At 44.5% G+C, this 15,677-nt stretch overlaps 1 protein-coding gene across 7 annotated transcripts in view; it reads right to left on the reverse strand.

Moving 5' to 3' along the window:
- Positions 1 to 668: 668 nt before the first annotated feature.
- Positions 669 to 15,677, reverse strand: part of LOC122397486 (nuclear factor 1 X-type) — a 78,318-nt gene continuing 63,309 nt past the window's right edge. For 5 of the 7 annotated variants that reach the window (XM_043396653.1, XM_043396649.1, XM_043396648.1 and 2 more), the window contains 4 exons: positions 10,668 to 10,855; positions 9,695 to 10,051; positions 9,344 to 9,578; positions 669 to 9,047 (listed from right to left, as the gene is read on the reverse strand). In XM_043396653.1, the coding sequence (XP_043252588.1) occupies positions 8,815 to 9,047; positions 9,344 to 9,578; positions 9,695 to 10,051; positions 10,668 to 10,855 (1,013 nt within the window). In that variant the 3' untranslated portion in view covers positions 669 to 8,814. Of the gene's footprint in view, positions 9,178 to 9,343; positions 9,579 to 9,694; positions 10,052 to 10,667; positions 10,856 to 15,677 lie in introns of all 7 variants that reach the window. The other 2 variants (XM_043396650.1, XM_043396654.1) reach the window with 2 other exon arrangements.

The raw sequence follows: 15,677 nt of genomic DNA on the forward strand, positions 1-15,677 counted from the left end.
TGGCTGTAACGCGCGTATTATTGTACTTGGAATTATTTTCGCAATGGTGCACCGAATGTCAACATGGCTGCGCATAATAATAAATTGTACTTCACTTTTTCAGCGAGCTTCTCCTTCTCCATTCAAATTCCACCTTCTCCGGCGTTGATTGTCGATGTAAATTCTAAAATCCTTTAAACGATATCGAAAATGAATTCGACCATAATTTTTTAACCGACCTTAAAACAGAAATTGAACGAATTTAATCCTTATAATACGTACTCATAATACGTTTTTCTGCCCCGAAATGCGTACGTTGAAAATAAATTTTTGAATGATTTGCGATCGTTTCTAAACGTAAAAAAATGATGAAGAATTTCAGGTACACCTAAGATGAAGATCGATACGGTAAGAGGGTGAAACACAGTTCTGGCCAGAGACCGTTTTCATTTCTTTCGTTTTATATATTAAGAATTTTTAATAATCAATATTGTCGGATATATATATAATATATATATATTATATATATATAATATAATACATTATATTAATTGAGACAGTATGGACACAACGTATAATTGGCGCGGTAAGGTGACAAAGAAGCCTCTCCCTTGTCAGTGTCCCTTCGTCGGAGGGTTGCCAGCTCCAATCACGTATATTAAGGTCGTTAGTTTACACCCTCGGATCTCTTTGTTTCTCTCCCCTTTTTAACTTCTTCGTTTGTATCGTTTATTTTTTTTTTTCGTTTTTTCTTTTTTTTCTTTTGGTTTTCTACAGCCCCCACACCGCGGGCGGAGGTCTCCCCACGCTTATCACAAGAAGTTTCTCTTAAGCATTAAGTCTCGACGATCAGACAAGCCACGCGTCTCCGTAGAAAGGGAACAACCATAACCTTATCGAAGGCATCGATAGAGATGGATTATTATTTGGTAATCGATGGAGAAGAGGAACTGGAAACGATACGAGAAATCGCTGATAAATATTCTCTGTTCGGGCCGTGGGTAATTACAGTTATCACCGGTAATATTTGGCAAACAAATCGTTGAGAGGATAAAGCAATCCGTCTTTTTACGGAGACGCGATCGTGCGTTTCGTCCCTTTCCGGTTACCACTATCACCACCTTTGTCACGGTCCTCCCCTCGTCCCGCCTCACCCCAAAAAAGGCCAACCACTCTCGGTTCGTTAATTATCCTCTTGTTATTTGTTTTCTTGCCACCTCCCGTCGCAGCGTATTATACTATTTAGTCTAATCCCTGATATATAACATGAACCTCGTTCACAATCGTAAAAAAAAGGATCGTGAGACGAAAATACACGCGAGCACCGGGCCGCTCCACGCGGGCGACGCGACGCTCGCGTCCTCAGCTTCTGCTCTTCGCCGTGTCCTGCGTTCTCTCGTATTCGCATAATCGCGGCCCAGTCACGTTTCGGGGGTTTGTGCACAGGGGTGTGTCGACAACACGGCAAATTTCGTAAGAACCGATTGCACGATTCAGAATTTCAACTTGAAAGGAAAAAGGATGTTCGTGGAAATTAAACAGCAATGTTAACACTTTAATGGCCGCACCTATCACGCGAAGACGTTGTCCGTCACCACTGATATTGTAGACCAAAGTGAGATACACGAAGATGCTGGGAATATTGTTATAATGTAACCTCAACAAACGTAATAAGTTGAATGTACGATGAAATGGTGACTGATACGGTAGATCACGCACACGTGACAGTGGCCAACGTCTGCTAGCTCGCAAAGTCACGTATACGTGACAGCGGCCGTCAAAGTGTTAAGGCGATAAGAATTTTTGAAAAGAGGAAATGAATGTGAAAATTAAGGGGAGAAAATTGGATATTTGCAAAAGCATCGACTTGCAAATTAGTAACGATCGCCCCCTTTGCACACCCCCGCAGTCCCCCGTGCCATCGTCTGACCGAAAAAAAAAGACAAAGAAAGAAATCGCTCGCGCGTTTTCGCCTCGTCGCCTACTTTGTACAACCATACTACACAGTGTGCTATTTCGTTTGCTCAATAAATATTCGATAAATATATTGTATTTCATTATAATATATGTATATCATCGTATTGCCGTAGTTAATAGTAATAATAATCGCACTATGTTATCGCCGTAGTCGCTCTCGTTTTACAATTATCAGTTAGGTATCGTTAGATTTTTTTTTATATTATTATCGTTATTCTCGTAGCTGAACTTGCGCCTCGCGTGCACTCTATATTCGTACCGAGTTCTCCTAAGGGGGTATTCTGGCCTAGAACTTCGAAAATCTGTGTACAAAGTAATGTACTTTAAACCCAAAAAATAACGAAGTTGAAGAGGTTTGAATACGTTTGGTGCAAAATCTTTAAACGAGTTTTCTCCGAAACCCCATTTTTTCAACTGACCGGCACGATATTTCAAGATCTAGTATTCCGATCGACTTCAAATTTGGAGGGAATCTTCAGCAAACGTGTCTTCGTTGCCCAAAATAGGGATATTAAAAAATATTGACTTTTACTATTCTTTGATGTATCAACATTTTGATTTTTCTCTAGATCCAGGCATAGTTATATCCTTTCTAACGAACAAACGCTTGAAATATAAAATAATAGTTTAAATAACATGAAAATCACAAAGAAGGAAACTGTGTCTAGGACAGAGTACCCCCAGGGGTATTCTCATCCGAAACCGTCGTTTTTATAGCGATATTTGGTATAAAGCATCTTCTATAATTATGAATCAATAGTACTGAAACTTTGCATACATGTTTGGTCATGTTTCTAGATAACGCAGTCAAATTTTTATATTATCGCCTTTACTATTATCTTTAGTTTTTAGCTATGGAAGCCATTTGCCTTGAAAAATGACTAAACGCATGGAAAACAAAATTGTCGAATCCTTGCTCTATGATATATATAACAATTCTTTCTTTTAAACCTCGCCTAAAGTCTACGTCTCCAGATAAGAATGCCCCCTGAACGCATCGCGGATTCGGTAACTTTAACACCCGGTAGCCAGGCGCTTAGCATGCACTTAAAACGAAATCTTTTCTTTAACAATATTTGTCTCTTTCGCTCGTTACAGAATAACTCACCGTCGACTCTCCCCGCCCAGAAATAGAAAGAAAAAACACGAAAACAATTACCGTCTTTGCTATAATACCCCCTACGTTAAATAAATCGTTTCGTCGGCTACGCGCGTGCGTGTTTACAGTGTAAATCTTCAGTTCCCGGCGAGCGCTTAGGTTCTAGCAAAATTTTTCATACTTCGAGCGTTCCTCGACTTCCCGTTTAATTGCACGTTTTACCGACGCTTCTTCGATTCTCGCCCCCCGTCTACACAAACTATTCGGTTACAGAACTTTACTAAAAGTACTCCTCTTTCCCGCCCCCGAATATTTTCGCGGGTACTTCGAAGGGGCAAAAAGATCTGACGGTTAGGCGATTTGCGCGTTCGCCCCGTTTAGCGTGGGTGGCCCGGGATATATCGAGTCGTTTTTCACCCTCGAGAGAGAGCCCGATCATCAGGCTTTTTATTCGCTAATTCACGAGTCCTCTTGCCTCGCCATTACCACTCCCCGACTCTACTAGAGAAAAATCTATCTTACGTAGAAAAAGTCCTCGCGCGCACCGCCACCGGTTGCGGGGCACTTCCGCTCGCCGGTGGAGGATCGTTTTCTTACCGCCTTGGGCCCTTAGAAATCGAGACGAGAATTATTATTGTTAGAACCGTGAAAAAACGCGAAGAAGCGAGGAACCGGGGGGATTCGAACGAACCGACAACCTTCGAATTACTGACCAGTCGTCTTACCAACTCGACCATCGTCGTACTGCTAATGTTTCACTGGTAGCGATCCCTTTTCAATGAGTGGGGACCTCAATTATTAATACAATGTAAAGCTCAACGTGAGAGTTTCTAAACAAGTAGACGTTTATAAATGCTACGAACCGTTTGATTAATTTTAATAGCGAAGGTCAGGCTAGAAAGCGGCTCCTTCGCGCGGTAGTTCCCGGCCCAGAGGCGGTGCGGGCGATTTTTTAATGCACTTTCGGTTCAAGGCAGCTCGAGACGCTATACAAAATGCTACGGTGGATGCCCCGAGGAAAAACACCGCGACGCGAGTTCGACGTTGCTTCGAACGGGACTTCGCCTTGAGCGGAAACCTGGTAGGGTGGGAGCAAACAGCTCCGTCGCGCGACAAATCGAGAACGTGACCGCGAGTCGGCGATCATTCGAATCGCCGTAATATTACTTCATTTTTTTTTTCCTAAAAGCACCTTGCACCTTCATCGGGAAGACCTAAAGCTACTTTACAATCGTTTCTACCCTAATTGGCACACTATTCTATTCTTTAGAATCGTACGCCGATAGCCGCTGTGTTCCGTAATCGGGACGGAGACGATTCGTCCGCCAAGGTCCGGGGCGACTGATCCGGGGGGCGGAGCAAAGGGGAGCGGAGTGGTGGGGCAGAGCCCCCTGGCGACCTTGAGCGGCCAACTCACTCCGTCTCGACTTCGAATCGCGTATTGCTTCGTGATCTGCGGATCGTTTCGTGGTTATTTGTATATTTACAGCCCGGAATCCTGGCACAGAGTAGGAAGCAAATGTATCCGATACTCTATGTTTGTATTATGAGACAAATTTTCTTGGACGTGCTATACTCTATCCGAAGTTCTAATCGACTATATTTAAATCTTAAAGCGTTGTTACTTTTTTTTTTAAGGAAGACTATAGTTCTAAACTGTCCGTGGCTGGTATCCTCTGTGCCAGGATCTTCCTCTAAATGAACACACTCGAAGGAACACTCGATTCGTAATTATCGGGCCTCGAACGACGAACTAAAATCAGCGAGAAAAGAGCGTTCGCAGCGTGTACGTATCCCGAACCACCCTGGTTTCGTTTCGTTATAGTTCCCCGTGAATTTAGTACGCGTAATCGTCGGTGTCCCCGTTTAACAAAAATTAGAACACGAGGTGACTCGTTGCAATCCATATTGGCATCGAGGAAAGTATTAAAATTCCTTACGCATCTATAGCGATCGTTCCATCGATCCCTCGACCGTCTTTTTCTTCACCCTCCCTGCTACCATCGAATCAAATTGAACAGCGCAAAGTTTCGTTTCTCTCGACTAAGAAAAGTTCCTGAATTTGAATTGTTCGAAAACCAATTCTCCTTTTTCGGAAGGGAATAATAATTTGACGAAAACGTACCGCCGAGGGATCGAGATCCTCGATCGAACGGACCTAGTGTGCTCGATCTAGAATTTGTTCTCGCGTCTCCCTGCCCGTGTGCGTAATAATAACTATCATATACGTTTTGGGCCGAATCACCGACGCCATCTTGCAAATCGTTCGCGTTCCAAACATCGACACGAAGTACTCCCAACGTAGTTTAACCCCTTTTTACAAAATTAACGTATCGGTTGCCCTCGAATTAATTTATATCCGACAGAAAGTTGCGGTTTGAGATTTAGCGGGTGTCGCATCTTGCAACGCGAACGATCGAACGACGATTTAGGGTGACGTCACCTTCGCGCAGTCGACGTACTCTAGCGCAGAATATTTACATTAACAATCGTTCTCTCCCGTAGTAACCATAGTTGTAAAGCAATTAGTAGTTAATTAGTAGTGGTAGTTAGCGATAGTAGCGTTCCTCCCCGATCCGCGGTAACTGGTGTATCGACGTTATTAGTGATTAGGCGGTGTAATAGTAACAGCTGTATGCGATAGTGTCCCTTTCCTCTCGCTTTTACAATTAATAGTAGAGTAGCGGTAATAATAGTAGTGTTTAAAGTTTTATAATAGCGCTGGTAGTAGTTAGTAGTAGTAGTAATAGTAGTAGTAGTGGTAGAGTAGTGGTGGTGGTGATGTTTAAAGTTGTTTCGCTCGTTTTAATGGCGGTGCTGACGTCGATGGCGCTGGTGGTGGTGGTAATTGTGGTACAGTAGTAGATAAGAATAGTAGTAGTCTCCTCGTAGTATTCACAATAGTTGCAGCGGTATTATCGTTGCATCGTATAGCGTTAATAGCGGTATAAGCATTGTTATAGGAATAGTAACGTTGTATCACCGCGTCGATCCTTATCGACGCTCGTTATTGCTATTACCGATATTGCTACGCTCGATCTTTGTACTATCACTACGAACCGATCGATCAGGGTGCCAACCTTCTCCCCATTATCCCATTTATTCCGAATACATTCCCTTTAGTTCCATTTCCGGCTGCCCTTTGCCTACTTTTAATGGAAGGATCTATCAAATTTTTAGAACGCGAAAAAAGTAAATTGATAAAACTTGAGTGTAATTTTTTACGAGAACAATCGCAGCATATGTTTCCTTAACTTTTTCAAACATTGTATTATGCGTTTATCGATAATGGGTAAGAGATTGCCACACCCTTTCAATCTCACTCGAAGAGAGAAAAACGGGGAAGTGACTTTACAAACCCAAGAAGAACCGCCTCGAAACTACCCGGCCGTCTAGCGAGTACATTAAGCGCATTTTAATTAGGGGTTCCTCCAGAGTGGATATCTTAGGAGTTACAAACTGGACAGGTCGCCCTTCGTGCTTGCTTCCGGACCCTTCGACTGCCAAATATTTGTACGTCCCTCGGATCCGAGCAATTTTGACTAGAATCGAATTGTTCCGCGTTGAACTTTCAACGGCCATCTTTATTGGATCGTTTCGAAGCTAATTATCAAAGATGGGAATTTTCGAGTGTGGAACCTCGAAGCACGGCATTTGCTTCGATACTCGGTTATTGAATTTTCTGGATAATCGGCCAGCCGAAGGGTGCGATCCCAAAATTAGTATCTCATCGTCGGACACCCTTGTTTAACGCACGGTCGACGGAAAGCACTTTGGACAATAATAATTAGGAGCTTCGTTCGTTGTCGTCGAGTTTGATGCTGCGCGATAATCCATGACGCGCGCTAAATTCCTAATAATTAATAGAACTATAGATAATCTCTCACTATCTCGAATTGCTCTTTGCGTCCCGTGTATTCGTTCACTGTTTTCGTTGCACATCCTCCATTTCCGCTTTGTCGGCTTCCATCTTCGTCGTCCTCCTGACGCGCCGCCCCCCCAACATATTAACGTATCCCGTAAATTAGTTTAACCGCTTAATTTTACCAAGTAATCAATATTAAATATTCACTTTGTTTCTAACTAGCAGCCTCTGGTGACTAGTCCACACTAGTCTTTTCATCTCTGTTTCTCTGTTCACTAGTGTTAGCACTAGCCTGAGCATTAGGCGATTATAACGATACATTTTTTTTTTTATAAAGTTATTAACCATTATTATTATTATAATTATAATTATTATTGTTATCCGTGGTTCATGGACCGGTTAGACTTTTGACCGACTCGTCGATCGGTTCCCCTCGACCATTTCTCTTTATTTTTTATATTTTCATTTTTTTTCCTTTTCGTATAAACGCTCGATCACCGAGAAGAAGCTTCCGTCGCGTCCCGACTAAACACCTTCCCCACTGTCGCGTCTAAACAAGCGTGTGTGTTCCTTCATAAATATTATAAAAAAATATAATAGAAAATTATAATTTCGTTATAATATTTATAAGCTACTCGATTGGCACTAGAAATTTTTCCTTGTCGTCTCGTTTTATTTAGTTTTTTTTTTTTTCTTTTTTAATCTCTGTTCGCTAATACCTTTTCCCGAAGTGTGCGCGGATTCGTGTTCTCTCTGTGTGTGGTTTTGTTTCTGTGTACGTCGTTCGCTATTCTAAAGTCCTCTAAAATTTTACAAAATACCTCGCTCGCGAATCCGGATGCAACGAACGGGCCGCGTGTATGTACAAAAACGCTCTTTTTTTTTTCTTTATTATTCTCGAAGGGCTTCGAAGCAGGAAGAATAGGACACATCGTTATCAAAATCGCGGGAAACGATGATTCTCTAAGAGTTCCGTTTTTTTTTTGTTTGTTAAATCGTCTATGGTCCAGTCGACGGGATCGATCGGCGACGATCGGAGACGAAAATTGGGGTCCTTACTCACGTCCTTTCGAGGACACTTAAGAGAAAGAGAGAGAGAGAGAGATAGAGAGATAGAGAGACAGAGTTACGAATTATATATCGCACTGAGGGAGAAGAAGGACGCTTCCGGTGGCGGAGGACCTTCGCGTCGACGCTTCGACGAGCACAGTAATAATTAATTGACCGAAAGGTTAACCCTCCGTGGTACGAACTGATCCTTCGAACAGACCAGGTCTGCGTTCGATTTAATTTCTCGGACAATAAACGATACCGCGGGAACGCGTAAACATTTTCGTTGGTTATGGACGTACAAAAACGATCGTCCGGGTCAAAGTTAAACCGTTAAGCAGAGAATGTTTCGTGCAGAAAAATGGTATCGATCGTTGACGAAGGGTTAGTTAACCTTTGATTGGGCAAGATAAGCAAAGTGGTGTGTCCATAAGCAACGTACTGTGTTAGGTAACAATTGAGAAAACCAATAATTTTTGTTTGTTCGTGGAGCCGTTCGAAGCAAAAGTTCCCGGAGGGTCGAAGAGTTTGCCCCGCGACGGCGAGGCTCGACCGACGCGCCATTTATCGGCACCAGTGTTCGCCCAGGAAGCAGTCGAGGCCCTCCACCGGCAGACTGGTTCGTTACGCCGGAAGTCTCTCGATCCCCCAGCGGCGTCGACTTACACTACGATCAGACTCTCAGGCACTCGATTCTCCGCGGGCTTAAGTCGCGAAGCTGAACACGACACGAGGAATCCTGGCGATTCCCATCCGGCTCAGGGTTATTATCGTACGCGGTGGTGAGTAACGACCCCGTGGAACATGCGAGCTTCTCGAGACTTTCCGGTCTGAGCCTCCAGTGTCACGGGGGAGACTTTGGTCGGCCGCTTTTGTCTTGCATCACTTGTTGCTGCTGCTGCTGCTGCTGTGACTGTTGTTGTTGCTGCTGCTGCTGCTGTTGCTGCTGTTGCTGGGGCTGCTGGGACTGATGATGGTGGGAGGTCGGATCCCCCGTCACGCCCAGCTCGGCGCCCATCAGGCTACCGCCGCTTTTGTCCACCACGCTGCTCGTATGCACCGGGTGGAAGTATCGTTCTGGAACATCGAGGTCAGTTCATGGTTAGCTGGTACGGATTTTTTGGTGTCCAAGTGTCGTTCCGAAAGTTGATGACCGTGGTCTGTAGGTGATGAGTGCCCGGGGCTTGCTTTCGAAGATTCAACCGTTCTGGCGTGTGGATAAACAAAGAATTTGAACCAATTTATGAGTTTATGCCGTGTCTCGTCATCATTATTTAATAGTTTTAAAGTCTCGATAAACTTAGTGGTAGGTACGGATACGCGTTTAAGGGGCTGTTCTACTAGTTTTCTTTAATTATTGCAATACTACTGACCTTCGTCCATGGCGGATGGTGGTTCGCTGGCAGTTCCAGTGATGATCGGGGCGATCATGTTGTAGTCATCCTCCAGGTTGATGAAGGGTGCGGTGTTCCAGCGCGGAGGCACGTTAGAGACCGATCTCTGGGTGGCCACCGGCCTCGTTACCGACACGGGGGACGAAAACAGGGAGAGGTTCGTCGGCGAGATCACTCCCGACATGGAGCCGATGGTGGGATACGTGAATATTTGCTGAAAATTAAAGAACGCGTTTCAGATGTTGGATGAAGGGGAAAAGGAGAGAAAAGGAGAGGAGGGAGGGGCATTTCTAATTTGTCGAGGAGTGTAGATGTAAAATAATGGCTCACCTGTCCAGGCTGGGAGTGGAAGTGAGCAAAGGTGTACTCCCGGCTGGTGTGGGGTGCTGTGACGAGGATCCTGGCGGGGCTCTTCCTGCCGGCAGGATCGACGGAGGTCTGGCAACCGGAGCCCACCAGGCCCACCGCAGCCGCCATTTGTTCCTGGTTCGAGGCTAGCTCCGAGGGGTCCGTCGGCGAGGTCGATGACGTGGGGGGCGAGTTGGAGCTCGCGGCCGTCAGTTCGCCCGTCGACCTGATTATGGCCACCGGCCTCGCCATCGGTGCTGGGGGCGGCGGCGGTAGCATCGAGCTCGGATAATACTGTGAGAACTTTTGTATACCAGTGCGGGGTCCAGCTAGCTGCGCCTGGAAATACCACACACCCACCGATCAACGTCGTCGACCCGCGCGTGATCCACTCACCCCGTTTTCTTTTTTTATTTCCTCCATTTGTTTTCAGTCTCGAACCTCCTCGTTTGCCAAATTTAACCCTACGTTTAGCGAATTCAGTTTTCGTTGCGCCGCAAACGAGGGGTTGACGTCTGAATTTTGTCAATAATTTCGATTCAGGCCATTTTCCTAGCCTTTACTGGTACTGCCAATGACCGCGGACTCCAATTAACAGTTATTTTTATAAATAAACCGATCTCGAAAAATCCAGGGGCGATTGGAACACGGATGACGATGCAGATCGCACAGAACCGCCCCCTTGTTTCCGTTCCGGGCTACTCGAGAACATTCTTCGACTTGTAATAATATTTACCAGGGATATTATTACAGCGTGACGATTCTGAAAAAATGACATTGGGGGGTGGGTCAATTTCAACCTGTATAAATCGGTATTGTTATCTAGCTTGTTTCTATTCTTTCGGCGTTGCAGGAAGGAGGAAATAATTTTGGTAGAATAAGTTGTTGCAAGTCGAAGAAGGTTCCCTTTGGTAAGCGGAAACAAGGGGGCGGCTTTGAAGGATCCGGAAGCTACCTGGGGCAGTTGCTGAGTATTTTCGGCCTCCTGGCAGACGAATGTCACGAAATCCGAGAGGGTGTCGTGACCGTTCTCGGGGTACTTGACCACCCCCGCGGAGGCAGGGTGCTCCGGCTGGTAGTAGGCGAGCCCGGACATACTCTGACCGGAACCGCCGGCCAGTCCTTCGTGCGGTGAGTGCAATCCTGAAACACAATTCACCACTGTCATCGTCCGGCTGTCTGCCCGGGGCCACGGCGAACCACCCCCTAAATTCGACCGCCATCTTCCCTAAGGATTGGCTCCGTTTCGCACCCCCTTCGAGGACCTCTTAGTCGACCGGAGTATCCTTCGCCCTCCTCGCGAATATTTTCCAATAATTTCCCGTTCTTTCTCCGTCGAACCGTTCGCATCGTCGTCGATTTTTTCGCTCGAATGCTTTCCCACGAATCTTCGAGGTTCCGTACGAGCACGAAAGTCAGGAAATCTCCAAGCACGACGGCGGTGTTAATTTTGTTAATACCGGGAGGAATGTTAACAAAGCTGACGGTGTTATCCGCTCGAGTTCGTCGCGAGAGTTTAGTGGAAGAGGGAGCAAACAGAGGTAACGATTGCCGCTGTAAGTCTGTTAGGGGGTGGTTTTAGTGGTGTTTCGAGGGGTAGGGGGCGACCAACTATAACGATCGTGTTAAGTATATATATATATATATAAGGCACTCCAAGCGTGAGGCTGGCTGGCTGAAATGTACATGTATTTATATACGCGTCTACGCGCACGCGCGCGCCGGTGCACCGGAAAACACGCGTTCTTTCCTTCGTTATCAATGATTCGATCAGGCTTTACGCTTCCATAAAGATTGCAACTGAAATAATTTGATTTGCTTGAATTTTATTAATCGCATTCGTTAATTCTTTTTTTTTTGTGAGCGCGCGCGCACGTATATCGCGCATCATGTGGATATATACATGTATGTATATATACATATAAGTATGTATATATATATAATAATAATATATAGATAGAGAGGTATATATAGATATATATAGTGCAACAACAAACATCAAACAGCAAGATAACAACGATTAAACAACACATCAAAAACATCAAGGTAACAACAACATCAACATCAATACAATGATATACATATATACGTGAGATATATATATGTATGTATGTATGTATATATATATGTATATGGTAAACAACAACACCAACATCGCAACAACAATAGAATAGGTAGTATCGTACGGAGAGAGAGAGAGATAGAGTGTGAGCAATAAACAAGTCTCAATCAAGGTTCGAAAATTAATTGAATCAATCAAGTTAATTAAGTCAATATAGTAATTAATTCCATCCAGCATACGACATACCCAGAGCATTGGCCGTGTGACAGTGAGTGAGATAGAGATAATTATGGTGTGCACGGTTCAGACGGGCACCACCTCGATCGTCGCTCCGATCCATGGATCCACGGCACGCGCGAAAAACCAAGTATTACAAATTCTTAACTTTCACATTTCGAAATTTATCGATAAGCATTCCAAAAGTTCGGCGACGCCTGAGAATTCTCGATCTATATTTCGATTCTAAAGTGAAACTCGACTCAGGGGGTTGAAAACAGTCGCGATATCGGTTTTTGAAACGCTCGCGAAGAATTTCCACTGCGGACGATCGTTATGCAGGACCGACATCTTCGATCATTTCCAGAATAAAGATTCTTCGCAAGCGTTTTGATTCGAACCAGCTATATTCTGAACCATTTCGATCCCCGATTACCAAAATAGAAATTCTTGGTGCGCCGACCGATTTCCTCCGTTCGAGGATGGCCGTGTTTCTAAGAACATCCGACGCTAGCCCTTGGAACCATAGCGAGCTCCCTTGGACTCGAGGCTGTGCCCTTAAAAAATAGTAATACGTGAACAGGTGTAACAGGGTGTAACAGGGTGGGCAGATAGACAGACAGACAGACAGACGAACAGACAGACGAACAGACAAACAGACAGACAGCGACAGCTAGCTTACCAGGTAGACCGGTACTACGCAGTTAGCAAGAAATGCCGTCCGTCTGTCTGTCTGTCCGTTCCCAAAGCCCCGAACGAGAAATTCCTTGTGCTCGAGGTTGTCTTCCCGACCGATCCTCTCGACACTATTCGAGTCGCTTCGAGTAAACCGGGGACAGGGGTCGGCCGACTAACTTGCGAGTCTTTTTTCCCTCGGTAACAGACAGGTCAGTCAGACGGACAGCCAAACGGGGGCGTTAGAAAAATATTTATATATATATATATGTGTATATGTGTATATATACACATATATTACTATACATACACAGGTGATCAGGAATATCGTGGAATATACTTATTTCCATACAGAGGCATACAAAAATACGATTTGGTTAGATCAATGGTTCGTTTTTCGTTAGTATTCGTCGCTGGTTATTCGGTTTCGACGGTCCTTGGAACGATATATCGATCAATATATGCGTTCAGTGTGTTGCTCGTGATCGTGGGTTTGGTAGAGGGGGGGAAAACGTATCGTTTACGAAATTATTTCTGCGCCACCTTCGTCGCGAACTTTGAGGAATATTCGAGTCTAAAATTATCCTTGCAGCGTATTGTACATTGTTTTACTAACTTTTGTGAGCGATAATATTTTCTTTTTCCTTGCATGTTACTTCTTTTTGCACTATAAAAAAATAAAAAATAATAATAATATTGAAAGGTCTAGTGGAAATGTTCTGTATAGGGTCAGACAGACACCTGAAGTTTACGTAGTGATTGGTTTGGGATTAATTTGGTCGAAAGAAGGCCCAAGTCGAGATAAATATAAAGGATGCCGTTTACCAGTTGTATTTATAATTGTAAAATATGCATAAAATGAAGCAGGTTTAGTCGTCGCAGGAAACGTAAGTCGGAGCGTGGCTATCAGAATGTCGGTAATAATTTAATGATTTTGCCGGATTGAATATTTTTAGAGAAAACGTTGCTAGTCTCGGATCGTTTTGGAATTGAAAAATGGGGCAAGTTTGATCGTTGTAACGCACTGCAGTCCTGTCGCGCCAGTAGAACGAGCAAGTCGGTGCCCAGACACAGAACGCGTTAAACTGGTTGCTCGGTCTGACTGTGGTCGGTCGTATCTACTTTCGTTGGTCAGAGATGCATCAAATCAAAGGGGAAATCATCGGGAGAGTATTCTAGAAGCGTCGTACCAGAGTTCCCCCCGACAAAATCTGTAAGCTTTCCATCGCAAAAACGAACAAACAAAACAAGGGCCCTACGTACAATAATCTCTCGCTTCTAAATCGTCCTCGACTACGTGTATCGTATGCCTGAAAGCGCCAAGCTTCGTCGATCGCTCAAATGACACGAACGGGGAAAATAAAAAAAAAAAAGGACTGGAACCGAAAAGTCTATCCCGCGTTGATCGAGAACCGTGGCAAACGTTCGTACGATTCAATTTCTGTTGCTCGAGATTCCTCGGACTTTTAATGGTAACCATGCGTTTATCGAGGCAGAATAAAGTGCGGCGAATCGAATCGACGATGTTTTCCAGGATCGTAACTAAAAGACCGGCGGATCGTCAAGGGTGCGAAATAAAATGGGATAAACATAATAATAAATATCTCGGCTCGCCTACCAACGTCAGCATCGCGCGAACAATCGTGCACACAGCTGCAGGCGGCTATACAAACCGAGCAACGATTACTATAAATACACGCACGCCCGCCCCTCTGTACGATCGTAATTACGACGCGTATCTATTTATAATAATCGTTACGCGTCCGTACGTGTACATATAAATATATATATATAGAGATGCAACATCGAGCTAACACACAAATTCTCATTAAGTGCTAACATATAACATTCTTGCTTTTTTCGAGATCCTCGTGACGACGCAGCGGTTTACCGTATCGCAATCAGACGTCGGGCGGATTTCTCGGGGATTCCCCTGTGGTGGACAAACGACCCTCGAATTAATCCACTTTCTTCCGTCGCACTTTGTCTCTACCCCTTTCTCTCCTTCCCTCTCTTCCCCCTCGATCCCTCGGATCCAGGGAAAAGACGATCGTCTTTAAGGACACGACAATTCTCTGGAACCCTCTTCGATTCCTCGTCGCTCGCTCGACGAAACTTTATCATTCATTATTACTACACTGCGGATCTTTACGCAAATTCATAGTTTTATTAATAGAATCAATGAAATGGAAGCTTTCTAGAGGGTTCTCTCAACCCCTAAATATAGTATTTCTTACGTTTACTCTGTAGCTTATAGAGCAAACTCCCAAGAATCGGAAATTTGAATCGCGGTCTTGACGTCGAAGAATCTTTTCGAAATTCGTTTCAAACGAAACAAATTTCTCGTGATTTGAATTTTAGTTGTCCTGCGCCACGGTAAGATTTTGATTTTATTTAAAATTTCGAACAACGAACGGTCGTGTGTTTAATAGAAATCAACCTTTGGACGGAGACACGGAACTGTGTGAACGTTGCATTCGATTGGAAAACCGTGAACCGACATTGAAAGTATAGTGTTTAGGTATGCAAGGAACGTATATCGCGCGTACTGTCATCGAACCAATATATAGAGAATGTATAAACGGTGCAACAACTACCATAACAAGAGCGTCGAGACAACAAAAATAAAGAGTAAAGTGCCACTTTCGTACATTGCATTCGATCGACGAAAGGACAGTGCTTAATTCGAGCGTTTTCATTATGAACGGGACACGGGGCGCGAGTCGTCGATCATCGCGGAATTCGCGGATAAAATTCTCGTCGCGGAGAGAGTCCATTGAAATCGAGCGAACGATAAATCAGTCGCGAGCGATTGTTTTGAAGCTTCCGCGGAGGACGTTCCGGGAAATTAAGCACTGCACTTAGCGCGATTGGGAATAGATCTATTGAATCAAGGGGAACATAACAGATAAGGTTGGAGAAGAACCGAACGTCGCGGTGATCGATAGCAAAGGCATTCGAGAGGATTGCTCGACGGTGCATGCTGCGAGAACCGAGTACTCGGAAAGCAAC

This window comes from Colletes gigas, unplaced genomic scaffold (genome assembly GCF_013123115.1).
Source record: "Colletes gigas isolate AHSC1104 unplaced genomic scaffold, ASM1312311v1 Colletes_gigas_Sc00009, whole genome shotgun sequence".
NCBI classification, from domain to species: Eukaryota; Metazoa; Arthropoda; class Insecta; order Hymenoptera; family Colletidae; genus Colletes; species Colletes gigas.